The sequence below is a fragment of the Rousettus aegyptiacus genome, unplaced genomic scaffold, assembly GCF_014176215.1.
Source record: "Rousettus aegyptiacus isolate mRouAeg1 unplaced genomic scaffold, mRouAeg1.p scaffold_m13_p_16, whole genome shotgun sequence".
NCBI classification, from domain to species: domain Eukaryota; kingdom Metazoa; phylum Chordata; class Mammalia; order Chiroptera; family Pteropodidae; genus Rousettus; species Rousettus aegyptiacus.
This window is the reverse complement of record NW_023416291.1, coordinates 53,077,487-53,103,565: the sequence shown is the minus strand read 5'-3', so window position 1 is coordinate 53,103,565 and position 26,079 is coordinate 53,077,487. Positions and strand designations below refer to the sequence as shown.

The window sequence follows — 26,079 nt, the reverse complement described above, 5'->3', positions numbered from 1 at the left end:
TGTGGGTATTTTTAACCTTGTTTTTCACGTCCTTGGTGCCACCGGAGCTCGGTAGCGCCCAGTGGCAGTGGAGGGGGCCGCGGCGGCTGGAGCCCGGAGCTGGGGTGCCGGGGTGCGGGGTGCCGGGGTGCGGGGCGCGGGCTGCAGGGTTCCGGGCCGAGCCCCCCCCCGCACGCACCGCCCTGCGGGCACCTGCGCCCTGGGCCCCGGGGCTGCGGCGGCCGCGCGTGCGCACACGCGGCGCGGGCGCCCCACGCACCCCACCCCGGGCGCCCCGGCTCGGGCCAGGCCCGCGCACAAAATGGCCGCCCAGCCGGGAGAAGCGTCTGGAAGCCGAGCGGCCGGGAAAATGGCCGCCGGGCGGTGATGTCATGCGGTGGGGTGGCCGCCAAGGGCGAGTCCCTGCCTGCGGGCCCCGCAGCGGGCCTGCGGCCTGCGGGGCCCCCGAGACGGCCGCCGGCGCCCCTCGCAGCGCCCCGCGCGCCCCGCACGGCCCGGGGCGGCCGCGGCCCGAGGCGTCCACGAGCGGCCGGGGCCGGGGCTGGGGACGGGGCCGGGGACGGGACGGGGCCGGGGCCGGGGACGGGACGGGGCCGGGGCCGGGGACGGGACCGGGCCGGGGACAGGGACAGGGACAGGAACGGGGACGGGGACGGGGCCTGGCCGGCCTGTGCAGGCGGCAGGCGGGGGTGAGGGCGCTGGGTGGGAGGAAAAAGAAACTTTTCTTTGAAAGTGATTCCGAAGCAGGTTGGCTGCGGCCCAGGCGGCCGCGGGGGAGAGGGAGATGGAAAGTGTGGCCCAGACTCGCGGCCCGCCACGGGCCGGAAGGACAGGCGGGAGCCCCGGCGGGAGCCCCTGGCCCGAGCGCAGCCCCCGCCCCTGCGCCCCGCTTCCTGTCCAGGAGGCGCAGCCCAGGCCCTGGGGGCCCCGTGGCGCCCCGGTCGCCTGGCATCTGGCCTTTCCCCTGTGACTTGGCTGGACAGCGCCCGCAGAAGGGCTGCGTGGTGTTTCCGAGCCTCTGTGTGCAGATGTCCAGGCCCAGAGAGGGACAGGGCTCTCTGTGCGGTCACACAGCACAGCGGGGACCCACAGCCACTGCTCACTGCCACTGGCCTTGGGGGCCCACGGAGTTCCTCTGTCCACAGGTCCAGGAGCGGGTATCTCCAGGGAATGCCTTGAAGCCCAGGGCAACTTGGGTTCTGGTCCCTCTGCCACACCACAGGGGAAGTCCAAGTTCAGTCTGGCCTAAGGCCTCCCTGGTGTGGCTCCAGCTCTGGCCGTCCTCAGGATGGCTGGGTGGCAACCCATGACCGGGAACCTCATGGGCAGGACTTCCCGTCTGTTCGTTTAATTCTTTGCTGCATCCCGGGAGCCTAGTACAGGGCCTGGTGCACAGTAGGCACTCGATACGTGTGACAAAAGAAAGAATCGCAGTTTCCCTCATGCGGCTTTGCACAGACACTAGTATGGGATGGGGGTGGGGGCTCAGGGACCCCAAACGGGTCGTAACAGAACTGGACGTACACGGAATCTGCCGTCACACGTCTTGGGAGGGACACGAGGAGGCGAGTTCTCAAGCTTCCCCAACGTCGAGCCCAGATCCAGCGCCTGGTCTCGTGGACACATAAACCGCATTTGAGCAGAGCCCTGAATAAGCGAGGGAGTGAGCCAGGCAGGCGTTTGCAGGAAAGACATTCCACGGACGGCGGACGGCTCGTGCAAAGGCCCGGGGGCAGGCCAGGGCCTGGCATGTTGAGCAGTGAGGAGGCCCGTGCGGCTGGAGCAGCGTGAGCGAGGGGGAGGGGCAGGAGGGGAGGGCGAGGTGGGGCGGGGACGGGGCAGGTCACGCAGGGCCGTGTGGGCCACAGGGAAGGGTTTGGCCTGTAACATATTTACAGACCCAGGCTCAGTCCACTGTCATGGGGGCTAGGACAAAGGTTCGGACGGAGGGCTAGGGGATGGTGTTCATCTGGGCTGGGAAAGATGGCGAGCGTTTGCCTGAGCAGGAGACGGGCAGGGACGGTGCCTGGCAGGAGCGTGGTGGGGACGGAGGCCGGGGTCGTGTGTGCGCGGCAGGGCCTTCCAGGGCGAGGAGAGTAGACCCTTAGCCGCTGGTGTTTAAAGACGGCTGGCAACACCAGCAGCTGGGGATTCCAGGGCCTGGCTTTGGCTCTCTCTCCAGCCGGCTGGTGCTGGGAGGCGGCCGGGGCAGGGCGGCAGGGCAGCCGGCAAAGCCGGCCAGGCGCTGAGGCTGGAAAATGAACCCGGCGAGCTCGCCGTGGTCGCTGACGCTGGTCCAGCGGACGAGCCGCTGTGCCCAGTGGGAACGGCCGGCTCTCCCGTACCCCGCCAGGTTTTAAGCACGTGTCATTATGGTTTCGGCAAGTCCTGTCCTTTCTACATCCCGAAGATGAATTGAGTATGACCCCTCTGTCCATCCCGAGGCCATCCCCCTGGGCCAGGCTGGTAGGCCTGCCGGGATGCCGGCCCATGCCTCCTCCCCCGTCCCCGCAGCCGAGTCCAGAATCCACTCAGCAGCCAGGGACTGGACGTGTGTGTGTGTGTGTGTGTGTGTGTGTGTGTGTGTGTGTGTTGTGGTAAAATAGAACTTACAGTTTGCCACCTTAACCACTGTTAAGTGCACAGTTCAGCGGCATTAAGCACAGGCACATTGCTGAGCCACTACGGTCCAGTCTCCAGGACTTTCTCAGCATCCGGAACGGATACTTTGTCCCCATTACACGCTCACTTCCCTCCCCTCCCCCAACCCCTGGCTCCACAAACTGCTTCCTGTCTCTGGATTGGACTCCTCTGGGGACCTCCTGTGAGTAGACTATACACTATTTGTCCTTCTGTGACTGGCTCGCTTCCCTGAGCACAGTGCCCGCCAGGTCCATCCGCGTAGCAGGTGTCAGAACGCCCTTCCTTTTTAAAGGCTGAATAATATTCTGTTGTCTGGGTGGACCACGTTGTGCTTGTCCGTGTCCATCCGTCCGTTGCGGACACTTGGGCGTTTCCACCCGTTGGCCGTCGCGAACGATGCCGCTGTCGGTGCGTGAAGATCTGTTTGCACCTGTGCTCTTAGTTCTTCGGGGTCCGTACCTCGGAGTGGAATCTCCGGCTCATTGGGAGAGCCTGTGTTTGACCTTGGAGCAACCCCCAAGCTGTTCTCCATGGTGGCCGCACCGTTTTACCTTCCCACCGGCGCTGCGGGAGGGCTCCGATCTCTCCACGGCCTCATTACCAGACATTTGAAAACCTAACGCAGATCGAGTCATCTCTCTCCTCGTCGTGCCTGAGGAGAACACCCAAGCTTCTCGCCGCAGCCCGCGGGGCCCCGGGTGGGCCAGCTGCCGCCCCCTTCGATCCCCTCTGCTCACCGCGTCTGACCCCCGAGGTCCGTCCCCATTCCGCACGCGGCCCTCGCTTATTCCTGCCCCAGGCCCTTTGCTCTTGCTGCGCCATCTGCCCCAGCTCTCCCCAGGGCTGCCAGCTCCTTTCCCCTCCTGAGTCCTCGTCACTAAAGTCACCTCCTCAGAGAGGTTCTGCCTGACTTCTGTGCTGAAAGTCGCCTCACTCGGTCTCATTGCCTCGGCGAAACCTGGAACCGTGTGAGATTATCTCAGGCCTCTTGTGTTTGCTTGTCTCCTGCCCGTCCCCCCGGGCTCTCTGACATCTCCCCGATGCCTGGCGAGCAGTAGGCGGTCAGCAAACGGCCGGGACACGAATGCCGGGTGGCACGGTCATCTGTCTCCTGGTTATGGGCCGCGGAAGCTCCAGCCACCTTCATCCTGGTGAAGGGAGTTGGCGGGAGCCCTTGGGGGGGTGGGTGCTCCGGGGCGGGAAGGGCGGCGCCGGAGGCCACCACGGCGCCTTTGTCATGTGCTGGGACAGGCCAAATTTGGGCTCGTGGCCACGGACAGGAAAGAACAGTCTGTACACCGCGTCAGCGAGACCCCGGTTGCGCTTCTGTTGTCGCCGTGATCACGTGTTTGTGTGAGCAGAAGGCCACAGGGGTGGCGACGTTCCAGCTCCACACGAACACCCCACGGACCTGGGAAGTCAAGAGCGCTGGTCCCCAGCCAAACCGGGGTGTCACTTCAAATACATCTGCTGTCGAGGGCCAGCGTCTCGCTTGTGGTAGCGTGCGCGCGGTTAGTCATGCTTCCTGCCCGTGTGTCTCGCTGAGATCTTTGAGGAAGAAGGTCCTGGGATAGGGGAGATGCTGAGGGAACAGTGTTCCAGGCAGAGGGCCCAGCCCGTGCGAAGGCCCTGGGGCGGGACCGTGCCCGGCATGTTAGAGGAGCAGCAAGGGGGCCGGTCGGCTGGACCGGAGCGAGTGAGGGGGGGAGAGGGAGGAGGGGAGGGCTGCGGGGAGGACTTCGGCTGTGACCAGAGGGAGGCGGGCAGAGGAGGGGCACAGAGCTCATTTCACTAATGAGTTTGGCAAAATGCTGTCCCCCGAACAGCAGACCCTCCGAGTCAGGCTACGGCTGCGGGTGTCCACTGGGCAGATGGGGAAAACCGAGGCTCGGAGGGCGGAGAGAAACGAGGAGCCCAGGGCCACACGCCGGGCCGTGCCAGGGCTGGGACTCAGACCCAGGTCCGGGGGCACGGCCGTAGCTTCCGGGACACGCCCCAAGCGCGGGCGAGTCTGGGACCTGCCACCTCTCCGCCTCTCCTCCGAGCCCTCAGTGCAGCTGCAGGCTCTGAAAGCCCCCCACGTGCCCCGAGACCCCCACGGCGACGCCGTGCTCAGGAAAGCGTGTTCGTCCTGCGAGGCCCAGCCACAGGACGCCCCCCGATCGGCCGTCGGCCTCCGGGGTCCTGCTCCCTTGTTCAGTGTGTCCGTCCGCAATTTCCTCACGCAGCGAGAACACTTTCCGAGCAGCACCAGGGACAAAGCGCGTGCCTGGCCTGGGCCGGGCTGCAGACGGGCCACGAGATCAGGAGGAAACGGGAAATGAGCCGGCCTGGTCGTCGTTACGCAAAATTCAAGGAGATGCTCATTGATGTGTTTTTAAGAGGCGGCAGACAGAGCCGGGTCGGCTTGCCCGTCCTCTCTGCTGCGTGGCCTTGGGTGATTCATCCGCCCCGTTCGGGTAACCCAGGGCCGCCGGCCTCACTGCAGGGATGTCCCCTGCGCCGGTTTCCCCTCCTGGAACGTGGGGACGATAGTTGCTCGTCTCTCCTGGGGCGGTTTCTAAGCTTAAATGAGTCAGTAGAAGTGAAACCTGCAGCCCCACATCGGCAGAGGGACGGCTCACTGGGTGTTCACTGTCGGATGTAGGGTCCTGGGCGGCGACTTCGTGCGCCAGCCCGGGGCTCCAGGCCCAGCCCGCCACAGGTCAGGGGCCGCCGCTGGCCCCTCCGGGGTGTGCGCCCCCCCACCGCCCTTGGCGTGGCCTGAAGCCGTCCCCCGGGTTTCCTTGACCGTTTGCTCGCCGCCCGTTGCTCCCCACATTCGGACGTCAGGGCCGGGGCAGGGAGTGTGTCTCGGCCACTGCTGCGTCCCCCAGTCCCTCAAGCGTTTGGCGCTCAGGAGGCACTGAGGGACCCGAGGAGGTCGGTGGCGGTACAGCTCGGCTCCGACCTGCGGGTGAGATGGGGCTCGGTGACGCGGAGGGCGTGCCCAGGGACACGCAGCGAAGGGCCTGGCGGGGCGCGGGCGGCGCCCGTCACGCGCTCCGTTCTGTTTTTAGAGTCCTTTAGAAATGTACAAGACCCTTTTTATTTTTTTGTTATCGCTTCCCCCTAAAGAACCTTTTACCCCTAATCGCTCTGCCCCCGAAGAAATTTTAACGTCAGAGGTACGTTACACACCTGTTGGTGTATGGTATCTATGTCACGCTTCATACATAGAGAGAGCGAGATCCTATAGCCTCCTCCGTCCCTCCAAGAACCATTGTCACCCCCACCCAGAACAGAGCTAGACCAGGGTCTGTCCCCCTCGGCACTGCGGACATCGGGGCCGGGTCATCCCTGAGGGCGTCCTGGGCACTGCGGGGTGCTGAGCAGCCCCCCAGCCCCACCCACACAAGGCCGGAAGCCCCCCCACCCCACCCCAGCGCGACAGCCACAGGTGCCGGCCCAGTGCCCTGCAGGGCAGAGCTGCTGTGCGAGACACACAGCGAGTTTACGTCAGCTTTGGGAAATGGAGGCTGCGAGCCGGGCCTCAGTTTACCGGCCTCGTCATCCGAGCTGGGCGGATTCGGTCAGGTGATGTCACAAAGCTCTGAAGAGCTCAGCAACCCGAGGCTGCTGCTTGGGGGCTGGCGCGCCTTGGGGTGCTGGGGATTGGCCGGCCTTTAGACATTCTCTCCTGCGGATCCACTTGTCCAGGCTGAAGGGGGGTCCGTTTTAGGGCTGGGTGCCTATGTACGTGGCTGGGGGCGGGGGGAGTTTTCTGCGCCCTTTTTTTTCCTGAGTTTTTATGGGACGTTCAGAGCAGCTTGACCCAGCAGAACTTTTGGTGACGACGGCCATGTTTGGTCACCAGGAGCCACCTGTGGCCATTGCGTTTTGAGAGGTGACCAGTGCAACTGAAGTCCTGCATATTTAATTTCAATTTAGCTCATTTAAATGCAAAATCACATGCGGCTAGTGGCTCCCATGCCACGCAGCTCTAGAAGCCGGGGAGTTTTCAGGTCAGCAGGTGGAGGAGAAATATTTTGAGGTTTTAGAGATGATTTAAAAGAAGATGGTACAGGCCGTAACATGGACAGAGCTGAGGATGTTGTGCTCAGCGAAACGAGCCAGACACAGAAGGACAAACACCGTGTGATTCCTCGCACGCGAGGTCCCCGGAGGAGCCGCGTCCACAGAGACCGAGAGGAGCCGGTGGAGCCCCGGCCGGGGGAGGGCGTGATGCAGACAGAGGTGAGGAAGTTCTGGAGACCTGGAGACGGGCGGCAGCGAATAGATTCATGCCACCGACCTGCGCGCCGAGAAATGGTTTAGCCACAATCTTACAATTCAGTTAAAATTTTTTTTTAATGAGACGGCACCTGAATACGGCATCAGATTATTTAGAAACTATATTTATTTAAATTAGAAAAAAAAAATTTTTTTTTTTCCTTGGGACTGTGGAAAACGGCGAGAACGTCTTCAGCCCAACAAAGAGATCCATAGAAACACAGCTAACATCATCCTTAGTGGGAGAGGCCAAAGGACCTCCCCGAAGATCAGAGGCAAGAGGAGGCCGCCGGCCAGGCCCCGGCCAGCGCAACAAGGCGAGGACAGGAAATCGGAACTGTACGGATTGGAAAGGAAGAACCGAAACTCCCCGTTTGCAAGCGACGGGATGCTCTACGCAGAGACCCCCAAGGAGTCTGCGAAATAGGCTCTTAGAGCTACGCGCCTCCGCGAGGCTGCGGAATCCAAGACCGGCACACAGAAGCCAGCCGCACTTCCGGTGATCGCCGCGAACCACTAGAAACAGTATCGTCTAGGACCTCTCCTCAGTCGACCGTGTACTGATGGTCCATTTGGCGGCGGCCCTTTCACGCATTTTTCTTAGCGGACTTGGTGGCTCTGGAAGGTGGGGTTTATGATCTCGGCCGTCTTACAGATGGGGAAACTGAGGCTCAGAGAGGTGGTGTGGCCGTCCTGAGGCCACAGAGTGAAAGGACAATGGGACGAGGGCTCCAGCGCGAGCCAGCCACAGCCCGGACCATCCCTTTCCGTGGATACAAAGTAACCGAGGCACAAGCAGCAACAAAGACGGCGCCCACAGTCACAGGGCCCCCTGCCGCGGTGGCTGCGGGCTGTCCTACGTACTGGCCGCAGTTTGGGGCACTTCACTGGGTGCGTGACCACCCGTCCCCCGACGGGCAGCCACCGAGGGAGGTGCCGTGGCCGTGCCCGCTTCACAGATGACGAGAGGGAGGCCCAGGGCCCTGTCTGCCGGGTTCCACAGCACCAGACCAGAGGCGGCACTCCCGAATCACCCCCCTTGGGGGAGTGTCCGAGTGGCAGCCAGGCACCGCTGCCTGCTGAGGCCGTGTGGGCACCGGCTCCCAAAGAGGGTCCCGTGCCCAAGGCTCAGAGCCCAACGGACGGCTGCCCGGGCTGGGCGCTTCCCAGCGAGGTGGCTACCTGTGCCCAGCCCAGGGCTGTCCAAGCGGGACTGGCCGACTTGGAGGGGCCGCTGGCTGCCCAGCCTGGGAACGGCCACAGGGCTCGGGGCCCAGCCGGGCACAGTCCCCCTGGCCACTGCCCAGCCCTGCCCAGCCTGGCTACCCACAGCTGGGGCTGCAAAACCAAGTCAAGCGGGGGGGGGGGGGGGCGGCCCCCACCCGCTCCCGGACGTGAAGTGGAGGCACGGGGCCTTGCACGCGCCTCTCAACCTTGGCAGCCAGAAGGTGCGCGACACACAGTGTGTGCGAAGCCACCAGCACCGCGCCAGGCAGACAGCGAGGGCTCATGACTGTTTTAGGAAGTGTCATCCTTATTATCCCCATGACAACCCCGAGGGAACCGAGGCCCCCAGAGAGGAAGTGACCTCCCCATGACCACACGTCCTCCGAGGCTCCCCTCCGGCTGGAAGCTCGGGCGTCGATCCCAGAAGCCCGACGGCTCCGCACGTGCCGAGGCTGGAGGTGCAGCTGCCCGCACGGAACACAGCCCCCACACCCGCCCCCCCCCAACGTGGGTCTGGACTTTGCGGGTCCGCCTACATGTGGATTTTTTTTTTTTTTCAGTAAACATCGGAACTATATTTTCTCTTGTGATTTTCTGATCAACCTTTTTCTTCTCTAGCTTACCGTATTGCAAGGATGCAGGACACACTCCAGATAATGGACAGAATACGGATTAATTAGCTGTCCGTGTTGATCAGTAAGGCCTCCGGTCAGCAGCCGTCGGTTAAGTTGTGGGGAGTCAGATCGTTGAAGGACTTTTGATGGCACGGGGCGTCGGCCCTACTAAGCCCCTGGCGTGGGGTGGCACCTTTCGTCAGTCTGACCCTCGGTCTCCCTCGCCTATAAAATCGGGTCAGTGACGATGCCAGCCTCGTGGCTGTCCGAAGGATGTAAGGGGACCCCTGAAAGGGCACAGGAAAGCGCCCCATTTGCAGCCATCTCAGAAGTTTGAAAATGACGCTAACGGGATCCGGGGACAGACGTGCCACGTGCGCCCGATGCGGTTCGCAGGCATCACGCCCCCCCCCCCGCCCCCGCCCCGGGCCTGGCCGATGCGCCGCCCCCTTGAGAGGGGAGGAAGCTGCAGCTCAGCACAGCGAAGTGCCCTGCGCGATGCCGCCCAGCCATGCCCCCGGCGTGGGGGTGCAGCCGGGGGGGGCCTGGTCTCTCTCTCTGGCGTTTGACGGTGATCGATCGCCACCACCTTCCTCTTTGACCCGAGAGACAGATGGCTGGGTCCGGGGGTGCTGCCAGGCTGGGCTCAGCCCTGTGCGCCCCTCAGCCCCCCGTCGGAGTGTCTGTGGGCACTGCAGAGAGCTGGCGCGATGGCCCCCCGGCCAGGCCGCCAGAGCCGGTAACGCTGAGCTCAGCGTCTGTCTGCTGTGTCCGTCTGCCAAGGAGCCTGATTATTTTTAGATAAGATGCAGGGGCGGGCGCCGGGGCGAGAGGGAGCCCCCAAGTCAGGCAGGGGGACACCCATCAGCATCGGCCCCCTCTTTGGGTGCCCTTCGTGGCAGCCTGAGACCAAAGGCTGAACCCTCGGACTTCGAGGCAGAGCCCTAGGGGAGCGGCCCAAGGGCTCAAGGACTCGTCTCCAGCCCTCAGTGTCCCCGTCTGTGAGGTGGGCGCGGTGGCACCGCCTCCGAGAGTGGAGGCAGGATTAAATAAGCTGCGCTGTTTCGCAGATAAGGAAACTGAGGCTCAGCGGGGAGGGGGAAGAGCTCGGCCCCACGGCCGAGGCAGCCCCTGCGTGTCCATGACCTTCTGGGGCAGCACCCAAGGGAGGGGGCCAAGCAGAGACCCGGGGCCCGGCACGTTCGGGAGCCGTCCTCTCCCCCGGGCAGGGGTGCCTGTGGAGTTACCACCTCCTCCTCTCTGTCTTTGCAGACACGGAGCAGAGCGGCAGTCCCCGGGCGGGGATGGGCTCCGACCAGGAGGACAGCAAGCCCATCACGCTGGGTGAGTCTGGGCACGGTGTGGGGTGGAGGCCACGGCCCTGTCCCCCGTTTCCGTGCACCCCCCTTGTGGCCCGTGTGGCCCTCTGTGCACACTTCACACACACGAGCAGTTCATCCCTCACAGCCGTGCTAGGGGGTAGGTGCTGGGTGGTTCCATTTCGCAGATGGGGACACTGAGGCTCAGAGAGGTTAAGGGGTCTGCCCAGGGCGTCCAGGGAGCTGGGGCTGGAACCCACAACTGAGCTCCCAGTGGCTGGGCTCCTAGGGACTCGGCCCACAGGCGAGGCCCCGGAGGGCCCCACAGTCTCATGCGACATTCAAGGAGCAGGATAAGTCAGCTCTGTGAGTGTGTGGCAGGGGCGGGGGGGGGGGGCGGGCGTAGAAAGCGCGAGAGTTTGCCTGAAGCAGGGCTGGGAGCGGAGCCCCAGAACACAGAAAGAATTGGGAAGCTGGTTCTGCCCCGATCCCCCCTGGATCCCAACCCCCCAACATCTGTCCTCCTGAAGTGGCCAGAGAGCTCCCGTGAGCAGCCGAGTCGGGTCTGGCCCTTCCTCTGCCCACCGCCCTCCAGGGCGCCCGCCTCCCTCGGGGCAAAAGCCCAAGTCCTCCCCAGGACCCACGACCTACTACGAGGCCCTGGGTGACCTGCTCCGCCCCCTCCCTGCCCACCCCCCTCTCCCCCCCCCCCGCCACTCCGCTCCAGCCACACGGGGCTCCTGTTCCTCCGACAGGCCAGGCTCGGTCCCGCCCCAGGGCCTTTGCACAGGCCCTGCCCTCTGCCTGGACGGCCCCCTGCCCTCCCTCTCTGGATCTCCCAGGTCTTAGCTCAGACGCCCCCCTCTCGGAGTTTCCCAGAGCCCCCGGGCTGGAGCCGCCGCGGCCACTCTCCATTGATCACCGGCCTGTTTATTTCCCTGCAGTTCCTGCTCTCATGCCTGTTTGCTTATCTCTCCCGATGGAATGTCACCTCAAGGGCAGAGGCTTTTCTAACTGCCTCCATCCCTGTGTCCTCAGTGCCTAGAGTAGGACCTGGTACACACAGTCAGTGCTCAGTAAAGATTTGTAGAGATAAAGGAGGGAGGAATGAAGCAGAAAAAGAGGAACCGGAGAGATGATAGGCGAGGGGGAGGAAGGAGGAGAGATGGGAGGGGAGGAAGGAAGGACGGCGGGTGTGTGAGGGCATCCGTTGGATGGGCCGGCGCAGCCGTGCCCGGGGAGGCCAGCTGGTTCCGGAAGGTTCACAGGCCCCCAGACCGCGCGTCACTAGCCGCCTGTGACCCCGCGTGTTCCTCCGTGGTCTCCTGAGATCCCCGGACGCCTCCGTCCAAGCCAGATGTTGAGGGCTGGTGGGGGGGCATTGCTGGCCTGGCCCCGCGGGGAGCTCCAGCGTCTGCTGCAGGAAATCACTTCCTCCCCGCCCGCCAGGGAGTCCCCTGGAGATGGAGCTGGGCTAGCGCCGCACAAACAGGAAACCCCGGTGGGGGCAGGGCGGGGGGCGTGCTGACACCAGCTGGCCAGCTGGGTCGGCAGGAAGCGGCCACGGCCACTTCCCCTGGACACTGGGGGGGCCACCGCCCTGTCCTCCCGGGATGTTGTGGCCCTGAGCCTCCTAGCATAAGCCCGGGCAGATAGCACGTGCTCAGTAAATGGTGGGCACGAAGCCCGTACCCAGGGAGGCTAGGGTTCTGGGACTGTCCAGGGTCTCAGACAGCTGGCCGCCTGAGCGAGGCCTTGAGCGCCCTGTGGCCCGTGCTGCCCCCTGGGGGCCGAGAGAAGGAGTGCTCCCAGCACGCACCGTCCCCAAAGCCCAGAGATGCCTGCCTGCCTGTCCCCCCACCTCTCACCACTGTCCCTGGCTCCTTCCGCCCCAGCCCTGTGGGCCTCCAACCCGCCAAGTGTGTTCCCCAGCCTCGGCCTCTGCACAGGCCACTTGCCGCTGGGAGCTTCGCGGCTCCCCGGGAGGTGGCAAACGTCACGCGTAAGATCGTCCTGACCAGAGCAGCCCAAGCGGCGCCACGCTGGCACGTGCCACATTTTAACGCACATATTCCCAGTGGCCCCTGGTTCCCTGAGGTCTCAGTAAAGTGTTCCCCTCAGCGAAGGCTTCTCTGTGTAAGAGAGGCCCCCTGCCCCCCAGGCTCCCCACACTCTGCTTGCCTCACCCCTGCCTGACACACCTCACATTAGCCTTAAGAATATTTAAAGGTTTTCGTATGATAAAATACACATAAGGTAAAATTTATCATTTTAACCATATTAAAATGTAAAATTCAGTGACATTTAAGTACACGCATGGTGTTGTGCAACCATCACCACTAATTCCAGAACATTCCGTCACCCCCACAGAAACTCCATGCAACGCAGCAGTCATTCCCCAGCCCATTCCCCATTCCCCTCCCCAGCCCCTGGCAACCACAAACCCACTCTCCGTCTCTGTGGACGTCCCTGTTCTGGACATGTCACCTAAGTGGGATCGCAGCCGTGTGGCCTCTCGTGTCTGGCTTCGCTCGCCGAGCATCATGCATCCAGGGTCTGTTCACACTGTAATGAGGGTCAGGGATTCACTCCTTTTCACGGCTGACTAGTCAGCCTGTGGATGGACCACGTTGTGTGAATCTGTTCACCCACTGATGGACACACGCGCTGTTTGTGAATCGTGCCGCTGTGAACATTCGTGTACAAACCACCCCAGGCTAAAAGGGAGGGTCCCTCTCTCTCTGACATTAGGTAGGAGTGGCTCTGAGGGCACAAGACTTTGACTTCTGCCTGCAGAGCCTCCATCCCGCCCGTGGTTCTGAGCCTGTGGCCAGGCCCTGGTCTAGGCGCAGGGACACGGCTGAGCCTAGGCAGAGACATCCCTGCCTCCACGGAGCGGCCAGGCCGGAGGGAGCCCGATACAAAACGCCTGCATTGCCTGGGGTGATGAGTACTGCGCAGGAAGCAAGCCCGCCCCTCCCAGGGAGTTTGCTTCATGTCACAAACTGCCCAGGCGACAGGGCATATGATCCCCATTTTAGAGATTAGGGACCATCGAGGCTCAAGGAAGGGAAGGGATTTGCCCAAGATCACAGCCGAGTGGTCAGTCAAGCCAAGATTTGAAACCAGGTCCAGCCCGATTGCAGCCTGCTGCAGCATGGGAATGCCTGGGTGAAGGCGAGGCTAGATATGGGGCCCACCTAGCCCCAGAGAAGGGAGACTGGGTGAGGATGCTAAGGACTCCGCTCCTGCTGTGTGAGGGTGTAGGGACTCCCTCAGTGGACCAGAGGGCGTAGTGGCCAGTCCCCTGCTGCAGGGCTGCAGGGTGTAGACAGGGTCACTGCCCAGGCTGGGTCCAACCCCCCGGGTCTGGGCAGCTCCAGGGTGTCGAGGAGGGACGACAGATCCGCTGACCCCCATTCTCTCCTCGTTCCAGACACGACTGACTTCCAGGAGAGCTTTGTCACCTCTGGTGTGTTCAGCGTCACCGAGCTCATCCAAGTGTCCCGGAGTAAGTGTCCCCACCTGCCCTGGGCCGGGACCCAGAGTGGGGCGGGGCTCATACAGGCGAAAGGCCACTGGAGAGGAGAGAGGCTTCAGGATAGAGGTTCCAAGAAGGAGGTGCCCCAGAGAGAGGAGAGGGACTGGGGGAGGAGGGAGGAACTCATCACCCCCTCCCGCCGGTCCCCTCCAGCCACCTCCCGTCACCAAACCAAGGTTCCTAGAAAGGGAAGTATCCTAGGAGCAGCACAAGGTCAGGGTGACATGCTCCTCCCTAGGAAACAGACTCCAGATGCTGGGTGGAGGGGCTGAAGCACCTCTGCTCAGCACCCCTCCTTCCTGGGGCTTCCCCCACCCTGTTCCAGGAGGGGACCCCAGAGGGCCCTACTTACCCTGCCCACTTTGCTTCTTGTCCACTTGCCTTCCCTTTGAACCTACTGGGGACCCACCCCACTCCCTCAGACACCGCCCCCACCACGTATACCCCGCCCCAGGGAGTTCTGCTTAACCCTGACCATCGCCTTCCCATCAGAACCTGGCCTCGGGAGTACTGGGAAGCTCGGCCTCCAGCTCTGGCCCCGCCTCTGCCTCATAGCGTGACCTCGGCCTATCCTGATGGCCTTGGTCTTCTGATCCACAGAATAAAGCTAGTTTTAGCCAAATTAGGAAGCAGGCCAATTCGGGAAGGGGTTCTCCGTACAACCACCTGCCCCCAGACAGCTCCCCCCCCCTTCGGGGCAAACGGCCACCCTGAACCTTGCCCTCTCCTTCATTCTCCTCTCTGTCACCCTCTACAGCACCCGTGGTGACAGGAACAGGACCTAACTTCTCCCTGGGGGAGCTGCAGGGGCATCTGGCATATGACCTGAATCCAGCCAGCACCGGCATGCGAAGAACGCTACCCAGTACTTCCTCCAGTGGGTACGTGGCCGGGCCCCACCTCTGGGCCTTTCGTGACCCCTCGCCCACCTCCTTCTGGCCCCAGCTGATTCATTCCTCTTCCTGGAATGCCAGTTTTCACAGTCCATTTAGGAAACCTCTACTCATCCTTCAAAACCCAGCCCCAAGTGCCTCTTTCCCCTGCCCTGACACCCACTCTGGGCTCGAGTCCCACAGGCCCAGCCCTGGAGACTCCATGGGAATGAAGACACTGGTTCTTGCTGGTGTGCACTGTGTGACCTTCAGCTGGTCACGTTGTGTTTGCCTCGGTTCTCTCGCCAGTGAAATGGGGTCGTAATCCTACCGGGGTGCTCTGAGGATTACAGTAGCCAAGTGACCAGCCAGGCCTTCGGGGCTTTAGTCTGCACCCTGTGTGACCTGGGCTGCGCCCCGCCCCGCCTCTGGTCCCAGGAGTCCCATCCTAGCAATGGCCAGGTTGAAACAGGTGTCAACAGAACTGGCTGAAAGAACGGGGCTTCCTGACGTCTCGCGAGAGCACCCTCCTCGCCCCGCCCCCCGGGACCGGAAGTCAGCACAGCCCGCCGCCACGGCCTGCGTCTCCGTGGTAACTGGCCTGCGCTTTTCTCCCCTCGCCCCTTAGGAGCAAGCGGCACAAATCGGGCTCGATGGAGGAAGACGTGGACACGAGCCCCGGCGGCGATTACTACACCTCCCCCAGCTCTCCCACGAGTAGCAACCGAAACTGGACGGAGGACATGGAAGGAGGTAGGGCTGGCGGCGGGGGCGGAGCCGGCCTTCCGGTCGGGGTCGCGGCAGCGGGGACTACGATTTCCGGCAGGCACTGCGCGGGCGCTGGGGCGCGGGATGCGGGGCTGGAGCCGCGAGGCTCCCTGGGAGTTGTGGTCTCGCGGGATGCGCGCGGTTGGAAGTCAAGTCCGGGCTCGCGTTCCCGGAGCTATTTGGTTCCGCTCCGGCCGGGGAGGGCGGGCTCTCTGCCCGGCCCGACTTCCCCGCCTCCTCCTATTAGGGGCCCGTCTCGGTGGGTGGGGTGGGATGGGGGGGATCCCGATCTATAGAATCCCTGCTTACTGTGGTCCTCCTTAGAGTTCATTATTTTCCGTGGGATCTTAACCTCGTGCGGCTCCAGTTCCGTGGGAGCCCCGTGTCTTTCTCACAGGGCCCTGACCGGGAGGATTTTGGTTTGTTGCTTTTGGTTCACAGGGGGTTCTCTCGGGATTCTGTAATGTCAGCATTTCCGTAGGGTCTGTGTCTTGTTGAGCGCTACCTCCTAGGGATTCTTCGTCTTCCCAGAGGCTTTCTCCAAAGGTTTCTCCTCTTAGGGGTCTTCATCTCCACCTTGGTTCTGGTCTCTAGCAGGCTGGCATCTGTGACTCTACGGAAATGGTGTGTGGCCCAAAGGCTTAAGTTACACTGGGGAGGGTGTTCCCGTTCTTCCCCAGATTCTCGGTAGGGACTGTGCCCCCGGATTTTAGGAGCATCGTTTTATCTAATCCCTTATCCCTTGTTAAGGGTTCACCCCACAGAATAACCTCCTGGTTACAAATGCGGACTCGAGTCCACCAGCCCTTAGAGCTTCCTGGTGACTCTCCCTCTCTGAGCCTGTTTTCTCATCTGTGAAATGGGGATGTTAATATCCGCAGTTCGCACCTCAGGAGTTGTTGTGGGGATTAAGTTAATTAATACACCGGATGTCCCTAAAGCAGGTCTGGTGCGTAATGAGCACCCAGTACACCTTAGGATTTGTTTCCTCCTCCCCTTCTCTCTCTCTCCTTCCTATGCCTGTAAGAGCCTGCTTTCTTTTAAAGATCTGTCTGCACAAAGTGCCATGCCTGCAGGGTTCTAGAAAAGCGACTAAACGTTACAATGAGGAGGGCAGGTTCAAGCATCAGAGAGACCTGGGTTTGAATGCCAGCTCTGCCCTTGGCTCACTGTGTGGGCTGTGTAATCTTTGGCAGCTGACGTAACTTCTCTGACCCTTGGTTTTCTCATCTCTAAAATGGGAGTGATGAGATAACTCTTCCTTCAGAAAGTCAGAAGGAGGAAATGATAGAACGTGCAGAAAGCAACAGTCTGGATCACGTAAGTGCCCCAGGAAACGGGAGAGTTTATCGTTGCTCACGTCTATAAAATTCCCATCTCTGAATCGGTGTCTAGCACATCTGGTGTGACAGTTGATGTCCCCAGGGTCCTCCCTCTTGTGTGGTGTGGCTTCCAGAACAGGTACCTAACTCTGGGAGGACCTGTCTCTGTATTTATTAGGCTCTAATTTATGGGTCAGGGTGTCTCTGTGGCTCTGTCTTTGTGGGCTCCTCATCTCTGTCAGGTTTGTCTCTATCAAGACCCTGTATTCAGTAAAGTTTAAGTTTGATTGTGAGAAAAAGACAACCCAAAAGGACAGTACATTTCTCTCACCAGTAAACGGCCAGCCTCAGCAGCCCTGGGCAGGTGTGTGATGCGAGGGACTTAGGCTCCCGCCTTGTGCTCCACCGAATGTGGTTTTCATTCCCACCTAATGGTCCAACCATCACGTCTGCGTTCCAGCCAGCAAGAAAGAAAGGTCAAATCTGGGCATGTCCTCTCCCTTTAAGAATAATTTTCAGAAGACGCACTTACCTGTTCTGCTTATCTCTGTGTCCCTGAGTTAGTAATGTGGCCATACTGTGTGCTGCACACTGGGAACTGTAGTTTTACTTGGGGCAGGTATGTGTACCTCTCAAATTTACGGGTTTTGCTGCTAAAGAATAGAGTGGATGTTGGGAGACATCTGCTCTCTCATTTACTGATTGGGAACTCAGAAGCACATCCTGCTGACTATGACTGAGGAGGCTGCCTGCATGTAAAGTGTATACCACTTAGAGCCGAAAGGCAGCCTCCGAGATGTAGCCGCAGCGTCCCTGAGCGGGACAATTATAGCCCTAAGTCTATCGATTAGGAAAAAAGTTGGAAATAAAAAACCAAGCTTTCAATTCAGGAAGCCCAAAAAAGAAAAACAAATTTTTACAAGGAAGAAGAGGTTAGAGCGAGCCGCTGGGGTGGCGGGGACTTGGTATGACCTGCCCGCCCTGAACGGCGGTGATGAGTGGACAAGGAGGAAGCCGCTCAGAGCCGGAAGGCAGTGTCACAGGGAGTGTGTCGCCCGCTGTCTGGTATCGGTCGCCTCCACCGATGACAAACTCACCCTCCTCTGGGAGCCTCAGTAAACCGCAGTGAAGGCTGCCCCTGCCCCACAGGTGCGAGGAGCGAGGAGCGTAGGGGAGATGGATTCTTGTCTCCTCCTCCCCACCCCCAACTGCTCCCGGCCTCCCCCAGCTTCCTGTCTAGACAGCCCCCAATTAGCTGCTCATTAAGGGGGTTAAGCTGATTAGAGCACTCTCTCCCTTCCTCTGTACTGGCTCCTGTGGGCAGCGCTTAGTTACCCCCCACCCCACCACCACACTGCCAGCCCCGCCGGGCCAGACCCCCGCAGCCACCCCTCTCAGGCCCCTGAGCCAGCTTCCAGGCCTTCGCCCGCTCCGCACCCTTTTTCCTCCTGCCCACCTCCTCTGGAGGCCTTCCCAGATTGCCCATCCAAGCAGGGCAGAAGGGGGGCACCATCTGTTTAGCTCCCGGGGTGCTTTGCTCCTGCGGCTCTCCTGCCAGGGATGTGCGCCCCACGCGTAGACAGGGGTCACCTGGGTGAAGCAGGCATCCCCGTCTCCCTTCTCTGCCCCCCGGGGCTCCCCCTTCTCTGAACTTGCAGGCCGGACAGGGCGGCAGACCATGGGCTGCAGAGTCAGAGCCGGGTCTGAATCCCCGCCCACCGCTTGTTGGCTGTGGCCTCCGGCAGGTGACTTCCTTCATCTGGCCTCAGTCTCCACATCTGTGAAACGCGGTGGCTCCCGTAAGCCCTGCATCGGGTGGGCGGGTGTGAGGATGTGTGGGAGCAGGCTCCGAGCGCTCTGCCCACAACCTTGAAGGGGTCTTCAGTGGGGACCATGGGGCCATGTCTGGGAACATCGCTGGTTGTCATGATGGGGGGCTCCTGGCATCGAGGGGCGGGGCAGGAATGCTGCCCCACGGGAGTGACCAAGCCCGGTGTCCACAACGCGGAGGGGAGGCCCTACCGCAGAGTGGGTGCCGGTCTCAGTAGGACCAAACCCCCGCCCGTTCACCACACAGTCACCTTGACCCCGCGCTCTGGGGCCCCGGAGACCCGGCGGTCAGCGAGAGCCGACCGCAGCCCCATGGAGCCGGCATGCCAGTGGGCGACGGCCTTGTTCGTGTGGTGGTCGCTCAGATGGGAGGTACACAGGCGGGCCGGGTCATTGAAGAGCGTGTGCTCCGTCCGGCGGGGGCCGACAGGCATGGTGTTTGTGACAGGCACACTGCCTGTCAGTCACGAGCACTGTGCCTCAGAGGACGGCAGGGTTTGTAACTGGGGCGACTCCGCCCGGAAGGGACACGGCCACATCTGGGGACGTCTGTGGGTGTCAGGGGGTCTCCTGGCATCGAGTAGGTGGGAGCCAAGGGTGCCACTCAGCCCCGCACGATGCCCAGGGCGGCCGTGCTGGAGGAGCCCCCAGAGCAAGGGACCGCGTGCTGGGCTGCAGGAAACTCAGACCCCTCGCCATGGTCTCAGTGGGTGCGCTTCACCCTAAAACAAATTTAAAAATAGTTTCTAAGCACGTCCCCCTCTGGCTCAACCTCCCTGAGGTTCCCGCTCCAGCCGTGGGGCTGGGCCCCGGGCTCCGCATTTTTGGGGCCCCGCCACCATCCGCAGCTCTCCATCCAGACGGCGCCAGAAGTGGGGGTGCAGGCGGAGGGCGGGGGGCGCCCGGCACCGGCGTGGTCCGTCCTCGTGTCGCGACGGTCGTTCCTGAGCCGGCGTCTGCTCTGCGCCGGGCTCTCTGCAGATTCCGTGGGCGCTCGCTTTTCACCCCTCACCCTCTCGTTCATCGAGAGAAAGGGGCGAGGGGCTGAGCCGGGAGGGCTCCCCTCGGCCCGGGGAGTGACAGTTAGCAAGCGGTTCCAGTGGGCGGCCGTGCGCCAGGCCCTGGGCTGCTGGCTCCGCGCCTCGCAGCTCACGTAGGCCTTGCGCGGGTCCCGGTGGGCGGGCCCCTCCCCGGCGGGGACCAGGGACGCTCTCGCCCCAGCTCAGGGGCCGTGGCGTCCTCTCAGCTCGCCAGGGCCCGGCGCTCCCCCTGCTCGCCCTTCTGCCTTCTCCGGGGCTCTGCCGTGTCCCCAGGGAGGCTTCTCTGGGAGGAGAGAAGGTGAGGGGCTGGGTTGGGACACCAGGGCCGCGGCCCCGAGCAGCCCCCCTCACTGCGCTGAGCCTCAGTTTGCTCCGTCTGGAAAGTGGGCCCCCAGCCCCTCGCCCACGGGCCCCTGGAGGGAAGAGGGGCGAGGAGGCGGGGGTCCTGGGAGCGGAGCTGCCGTGCCGAGCCCTGCAGCCGCCCGCACTTCCCACGCAGGCATCTCGTCCCCGGTGAAGAAGACGGAGATGGACAAGTCGCCTTTCAACAGCCCGTCGCCCCAGGACTCGCCGCGCCTCTCCAGCTTCACCCAGCACCACCGGCCGGTCATCGCCGTGCACAGTGGTGAGCGCCGGGCGGGGGGCGGGCGGCCGGGGCGGCCCGCGCCTGCCTCTGTCTCTCTGGGCCTCAGTTTCCCCTTGGCATGAGAAGGAGGCGCAGCCTGTGGCTTTCATGCCACACTCGAGCAGCCCTCAGTCGACGGTGTCAGGCAGTCACAGAAGGAGGCGGCCATGCCCGGCGCGTGGCCAGACGCACACAGGCCACGCGGGTGACGCGAGGGTGCTCCCGGCCACACGGCCAGGCGGTGTCACGCTCACTGCGCAGGGAGACAGACTCCGGCCACCACGCATGTGAGCCCCGCTGGTCACTCCGTGCCTGGCCCTCCCTTTGCTCGTCCGTCAGTGGGGGCTCTGCCCCCGCCACCAGGGCTGACCGTAAGACTGAACGAGTTAAGTCCTGGCAAGCTCTGGAGTATCGCCTGCTCCCCCACTGTCGTGACGATGACGACTTAGTTCCATGCAAGGGCAGGCGCAGACCGGGCGACGGGCAGAAACCACCGCGTGGTCTAGACCAGCGGGCGGCAACCCGGGGCCCCCAGCGCCTGACCCACTGCCACGCCTTCATCTGCGTGTCATCGGTGGCCTTGATCAGGCCAGGGTGGCAGAGTCCAGTAGCTGCCACAGAGACCACAGGGCCCCCCAAAACCCAAAACGTTTCCTCTCTGGCCAGGGGCTGGAGGGAGAGAGGGAGGGGCCCCCGGTGGCACAAGGCTTCTTTTCAAGGTGATAAAAGTGTTCTGGAATTAGAGAGCGGATATGATAAAAGTCACCGAATCGTTTAGAAAAAGAAGAAAAAGCAAATACGATGAAGCATCGCCGGCCGTGGAAGGGAACGAGGCGCAGCAGTGCGGACGGGCCGCGCACACACGGCTCCCCGGGGCAGCCGGACGCTCCAGGGTGTCCAGAGCAGGCGCGTCCACGGGGGCGCAGTGGCTCCGCGGGTGCCAGGGGCTGGGGAAGGGGTCGGGAGTCACGGCCGATGGGGACGGGGATTCTCTTCCAGAAGAGATCGTAGGGCTGGTTGCACAGTCTGTGAATGTGCTGAACACCATCGAATTACACACTCTAAATAGGTGAATTTTGTAGTATGCAAATTATATCTCAATTTAAAAAACACATTGGCTACCCTGTCCTTTACAGAAGGGGCTAGCCGAGCCCACGGTTAGGCGGGGCCAGGTGAAGGTGACGGGGGCTGGGCCCCTGCCGCGTGGCCTGGGGCAGAGGCATGACCTCCGAGAACCACCACGTCGTTCTGTCAAAAGGTTTTCAAAAGCGGCGATGACGCAGGAGCCTGGAGGGTCTTCCCTGACAGCCCCCAGTTGGGCGTGCGAAAGGCGAGGCCTGGCCCAGCGGCGCGAGCTGGCCGGCGCCCACGGTGACCGCCCGCCCCCTCTCCACAGGGATCGCCCGGAGCCCCCACCCGTCCTCCGCCCTGCACTTCCCCACGACCTCCATCCTGCCGCAGACGGCCTCCACCTACTTCCCACACACGGCCATCCGCTACCCGCCGCACCTCAACCCGCAGGACCCGCTCAAAGATCTCGTGTCGCTGGCCTGCGACCCAGCCAGCCAGCAGCCCGGACCGGTGAGTGCGGGCGGGCGCCCCGGCCCTGCTCGGGCGCGAGCGCGGTCGCGTGCGCTCCGCACGGTCCCGTGCGGTCAGGCGCGGCCGCGCCAGGCCGGCGCTGGCCCGGCGTCGCACCGAGCGTCCAGTGGCCAGAGCCCCTCCGGTTTGGGAGCCGTGAGCGTGGCGGCGATGGTAGGTCCTGGTGATGAGTGAGGAGCTGCACGCGGCCGCGAGGCAGCTTGAGGAGAGGGAGGGCGCGCGGGCCCCGGACGCCGAGGCCTGCGGACCCACCAAACTCGTCCGGCCACGCCAGCCTTGTCCCCCGCCCGGCAGGGCCGAGGACGGCAGCCCGAGGCGGAGGGGGTGCCGCCGCCTTAACCACCTGTCTCTCTGTTCCCCCCAGTTAAATGGAAGTGGTCAGCTCAAAATGTCCAGTCACTGCCTTTCTGCTCAGATGCTGGCACCCCCGCCCCCCGGGCTGCCGAGGCTGGCGCTCCCCCCTGTCACCAAACCCACCTCCGAGGGAGGAAGCACGTCGCCGACCTCGCCCTGTAAGCACTCGGGGAAGCGGTGCCCGTGGCAGGGCGGGCGTCCCCGAGGGCCCCCCACTCCCCTCCCCGGCTGCTGGGACCTGGCGGATGCCGGCGAGTTTGGTGTGTCCGCAGACAGGCCCGGCGGTGCCCAGGGCCAGGCCCGCACGGGGTCAGGGCAGCCTTAGGGAGCAGCAGGGGCAAGTCTGCGATCTGCCCCCTCGGCCAAGTGGCGCGGAGTCGCCGTGTGCCCGCTCTGGGCCCCGAGCCCTCCTCCCTCCCGGGAGCGGCGGGCACAGCAGGCGAAGGTCTCCACCGGGGCCCAAAGGCCAGACCCCCGGGTGCCCTGTGTGGAAGGCAAGAGTCTGTTGTTGCCGTGTTGAAATCGAGACGTTTCACCCGAAAATTCCAGAGTTCTCAGTTCTTGGGCAGAAGCTGCCACAACAGGTCCTGTTCTTGCCAGTGACCTGGCCCTGTCGATGGGTCAGTCCTCATCTGCCTGACTCCAGAAGGCCTGGGTTGTCTCCTTGCCTCCCAGAACCTCCCAGGCTCTGGATGTAGCTCCAAAATACAGCTCGCTGCCCCCCGCACACCCCTGCCCGGGGCTGCTCCCGGGCCCCCATCCTGGGGTCTCCCCCATCAGCACGGGCTCTGCGCCCAGCCTCTCCCTGGACCCCGGAGCAGGCTTTGCGGGCTGCTCGGCCCTCACCAGGCCGCGTCCCTCAAGGGCCACAGAGCCTGCCGTCCTCCCCGCACCCCGCACCCAGCGCCTGGCGCGCCCCCCCCTCACCGCCTCCTCCCAGGCTGGGCCGCCCCAGCGGGGGGCCCTGGGCAGACTCTCAGGGTGCTCCCCGCCACCTTGTTCCGCCCCGACTGCCTTTTTGAGTGTCTCTCCTTTGCTTCCCAAATGAGGTCCCTGACCCGCCCCCCCGAGCGGGAGTGGCCAGCAGTTCCACCCGGGCCATGGGCCTTCTTCCCTGCACGGGCACCCCCACCCCCCGACATTGCCTCCCTCAAGCCTCGGGCATCCCTGCCGAGACCCAGGGCTGCTCCAGGTACCGGCGGACGGGTTCCATCCTAACGCAGACGAGTGCGGGGTGCCGAGTGTGGATCCGGCCTCTGCAGCTCGCTGCCTGTGTGACCTTGGGCAAATGTCCTCCCCTCTCTGAGCCTGTTCTCTGAGCCAGAAAAATGGGACAGTCACAGCGCCAGACGCATAGAGCGGCAACGTAGGTTGGGGATCGCGTTTGGGGAGGCGTCGGGCGCAGTGCTGGGGGCCGCAGACCACCTGCCTTCCCCGCGAGATGGGGGAGGAGTTAGCCGGCTTGGCTGAGGCCACCAGGGGCTGAGCGGGATGATGCCCGCGCGCGTTCTCAGGAGATGCGGAATCAACGCGGCTCCCTCCCTCCGCGCGCCCGGTTGTTAACTGCACGTCCAGCCTGCGCCCCCGACCCCAGAGCCCCCAAGTCTTCACTGCCTCTCACTTCTCCTCGCCCTGGGTGAGACCCGTGGGCACCCTCCCACCAGCCCAGGCCCAGCCTGTCTGCGGCCCCCGACCCCCGGCGTCACGGCCCAGCTGTAAGTTAGTCACTCACCAACGAAACGTAATCGGTGAAGTTAAAATATAAGTTTACGTGTGCGTGTGGCCGCAGACGCCCAGCCTTCCACGCGCCTCTCTGGGAGGAGAGTTAACCAATGACACGGCCTCAGTGATTGGTGGTACCCTTCCTTTGGGGTGCAGGCTGTGCGGGGTGCGGGCCGAGCGGGGCGCAGGCCGCAGGCGCAGGGCGGGCCAGGTGGGGCACCGCCCTGGACAGTGCACAGGCGGTTTCTGAGTCACGAGCCTCGCGCCCTGTGGCGTCCTTGCTCCGGCAGACGCCCCTTCCACACGACCCCGGCCCGTGGCTAGGCTTTTCTGGGGGCCCGGGTCGGCCGGGGGAGGGCTCTGGGCACTCTGTGGCCCTGGGCAGCGGCCACCCTCTCTGGGTGCTCCCGCGCGGCCCCCCTGCTAACGGGCTCTCGGTCTCTCTCCTCCCCGCAGCCTACTCTACGCCCGGCACGTCCCCTGCAAACCGTTCCTTTGTGGGATTAGGACCAAGGGATCCAGCGGGCATTTATCAGGCACAGGTAGGGGCCGAGAGGCCGGCTGGCGCGGGGGAGGGAGGGCCAGGCACAGGCGCCCGCCCGGGCGCACAGGGAGAGGCCGGCCTGCTGGGTCCCCCACCGCCGTACCCCCAACCAGCCCCCCACACCCTTCTAGGGCCCAAAGCTGCCTGCAGCTTCCCACGGGGGACCCTTGGGGCCGTTGCCACCCTGGGCCCATTTGTCCAGCTGGGGAGACTGAGGCTTGCAGAGGCGAGGGATTTGCCCAGGATCACACAGGAGCCGCCCGAGCTTGTAAGCCCCTGGTCTCCACGCCTTCCATGCCGCCAGCAGAGGGACCGCGGGCAAGGAGGGTGGGCGCTGGCGGAGGGGGCTCCAGGAGGCCAGGGCAGGGGTGAAACTGAGGCAGCCTGTGGCAGGGGCTGGGGCCTCGTAGCAGGGCACGTGCCCCCACCACCGCGGGCTCCAGCCTGCCAGGTGGGAAGGGGCCGGCCGAGGACAAGACCAGGGGACTCCGAGCAGGGGAGCGAGTTGTCCGAGGCCGCAGAGCCGTGAGGACAGAGCCCGATGGGTCCAGAACTGAGACTCTGGCTCCTGGCTTCTGGAGGAGTGGCGGGGAGGGGGCGTCTGCCACCGACCTCAGGTCAGGGGTCGTGCTGTGCTGGCTACAGGCCTGTGGCTGGTGGCAGACGGTGTCCGGGGCGGCGGCTGGACCCCAGAGCCCCCTCTGCCCTGTGGTGTTGGGAGGTGGTTGCTGAGGGCAAAGTGGCCCAAGGACAGCACCAGCCCCACAGGCCCCCGAGGCCCAGGCCCACAAGGCCCAGGCCCACAGACGCTCTAGCGTGCGAGCCGCTCCGGTCACCAGAACCACAGAGCGTGCGTGAGGCTTCGCGGGGCCCTAGGGGCTGTGTGGCCACTTCAGCCGCTGTGGGTGGGCCCTCCGCAGGGCCGCCACACCTCCCACCTCGGCTGAGACCAGAGGCCGCCGCTAGCCACAGCCTAGCCTCTCGGGGACCCTCCAGGGCTGCCTGGTCACAGCTCGAGAGGCTCTGACCATCTCCCTCCATCCCCAACCCGCCCTTGAGCCCCAGCCAGGGTCAGGGTCGCCCAGGAGCTGGGGCGGCCGCAGGGCTTTCTGCTTTGGGCTTTGGGGCCCCCGCAGCCAGCCCTGAGTCCCAGCTGTGTGGACGTCCCCCCACTTAGTGCTCAGAGAGCCGGTTGTTTACTCTCCCCCCCACGCCACATCTCACCCCGGGGTGGCTGGGGGCGCCCTGCCCCCTCAGCCCTTCCTCAGGCCCCTCCACCTCGCCTCTGCGGGGCGTTGGGGGGTTGGGGGGGAGGGCGCCCCAGGCGGTAGCTGGAGGGAGGGGGGCGCCTTCGCTTCTGTGCTTCTCGTCGCCCCCTCCTGCCCAGGGGGTGGCCGGGGACCAGAGGGGGTGGGCCTGCAGGCTGCTGCCTGCGTGGGGAGCGGGCGGACCCAGTGGCCAAGGCAGAGAAGGACGAGAGTGTCCCGGCAGGGGCTCGGCGGTGACGCAGGGTGACGCCGGCTGGAGGCGATGGAGAGAACCTCACGCTCGGGCTTTGGCGGGGGCCACGGGGGGCCACGGAAGGGCTCGAGCGGGTTGGGGGCTCAGCGAGGTCTGAGAGTCAGAAAGAACTTTCTGGGGCTGGTATTGGGGGGGCATGGAAGGGAGGGGACAGGCTGAGGAGGGACTCACGAGGTCGCCTAGGCTATGGGGGAGGCGAGGCCTTCAGTGTGGGTGAGCTGGGAGGGCGGGTCTGCTGGGGACCTGCGTGGGCCGGACCCGGG

At 63.8% G+C, this 26,079-nt stretch overlaps 1 protein-coding gene across 5 annotated transcripts in view; it reads left to right on the top strand.

Moving 5' to 3' along the window:
* Window positions 1-26,079, top strand: part of NFIC (nuclear factor I C) — a 56,324-nt gene that overhangs the window by 28,277 nt on the left and 1,968 nt on the right. For 2 of the 5 annotated variants that reach the window (XM_016163489.2, XM_016163488.2), the window contains exons 3-10: window positions 10,029-10,100; window positions 13,512-13,586; window positions 14,374-14,497; window positions 15,117-15,241; window positions 19,948-20,073; window positions 21,470-21,654; window positions 22,040-22,187; window positions 24,208-24,293. In XM_016163489.2, the coding sequence (XP_016018975.1) occupies window positions 10,029-10,100; window positions 13,512-13,586; window positions 14,374-14,497; window positions 15,117-15,241; window positions 19,948-20,073; window positions 21,470-21,654; window positions 22,040-22,187; window positions 24,208-24,293 (941 nt within the window). The remainder of the gene's footprint in view (window positions 1-10,028; window positions 10,101-13,511; window positions 13,587-14,373; window positions 14,498-15,116; window positions 15,242-19,947; window positions 20,074-21,469; window positions 21,655-22,039; window positions 22,188-24,207; window positions 24,294-26,079) is intronic. The other 3 variants (XM_036234117.1, XM_016163490.2, XM_016163491.2) reach the window with 3 other exon arrangements.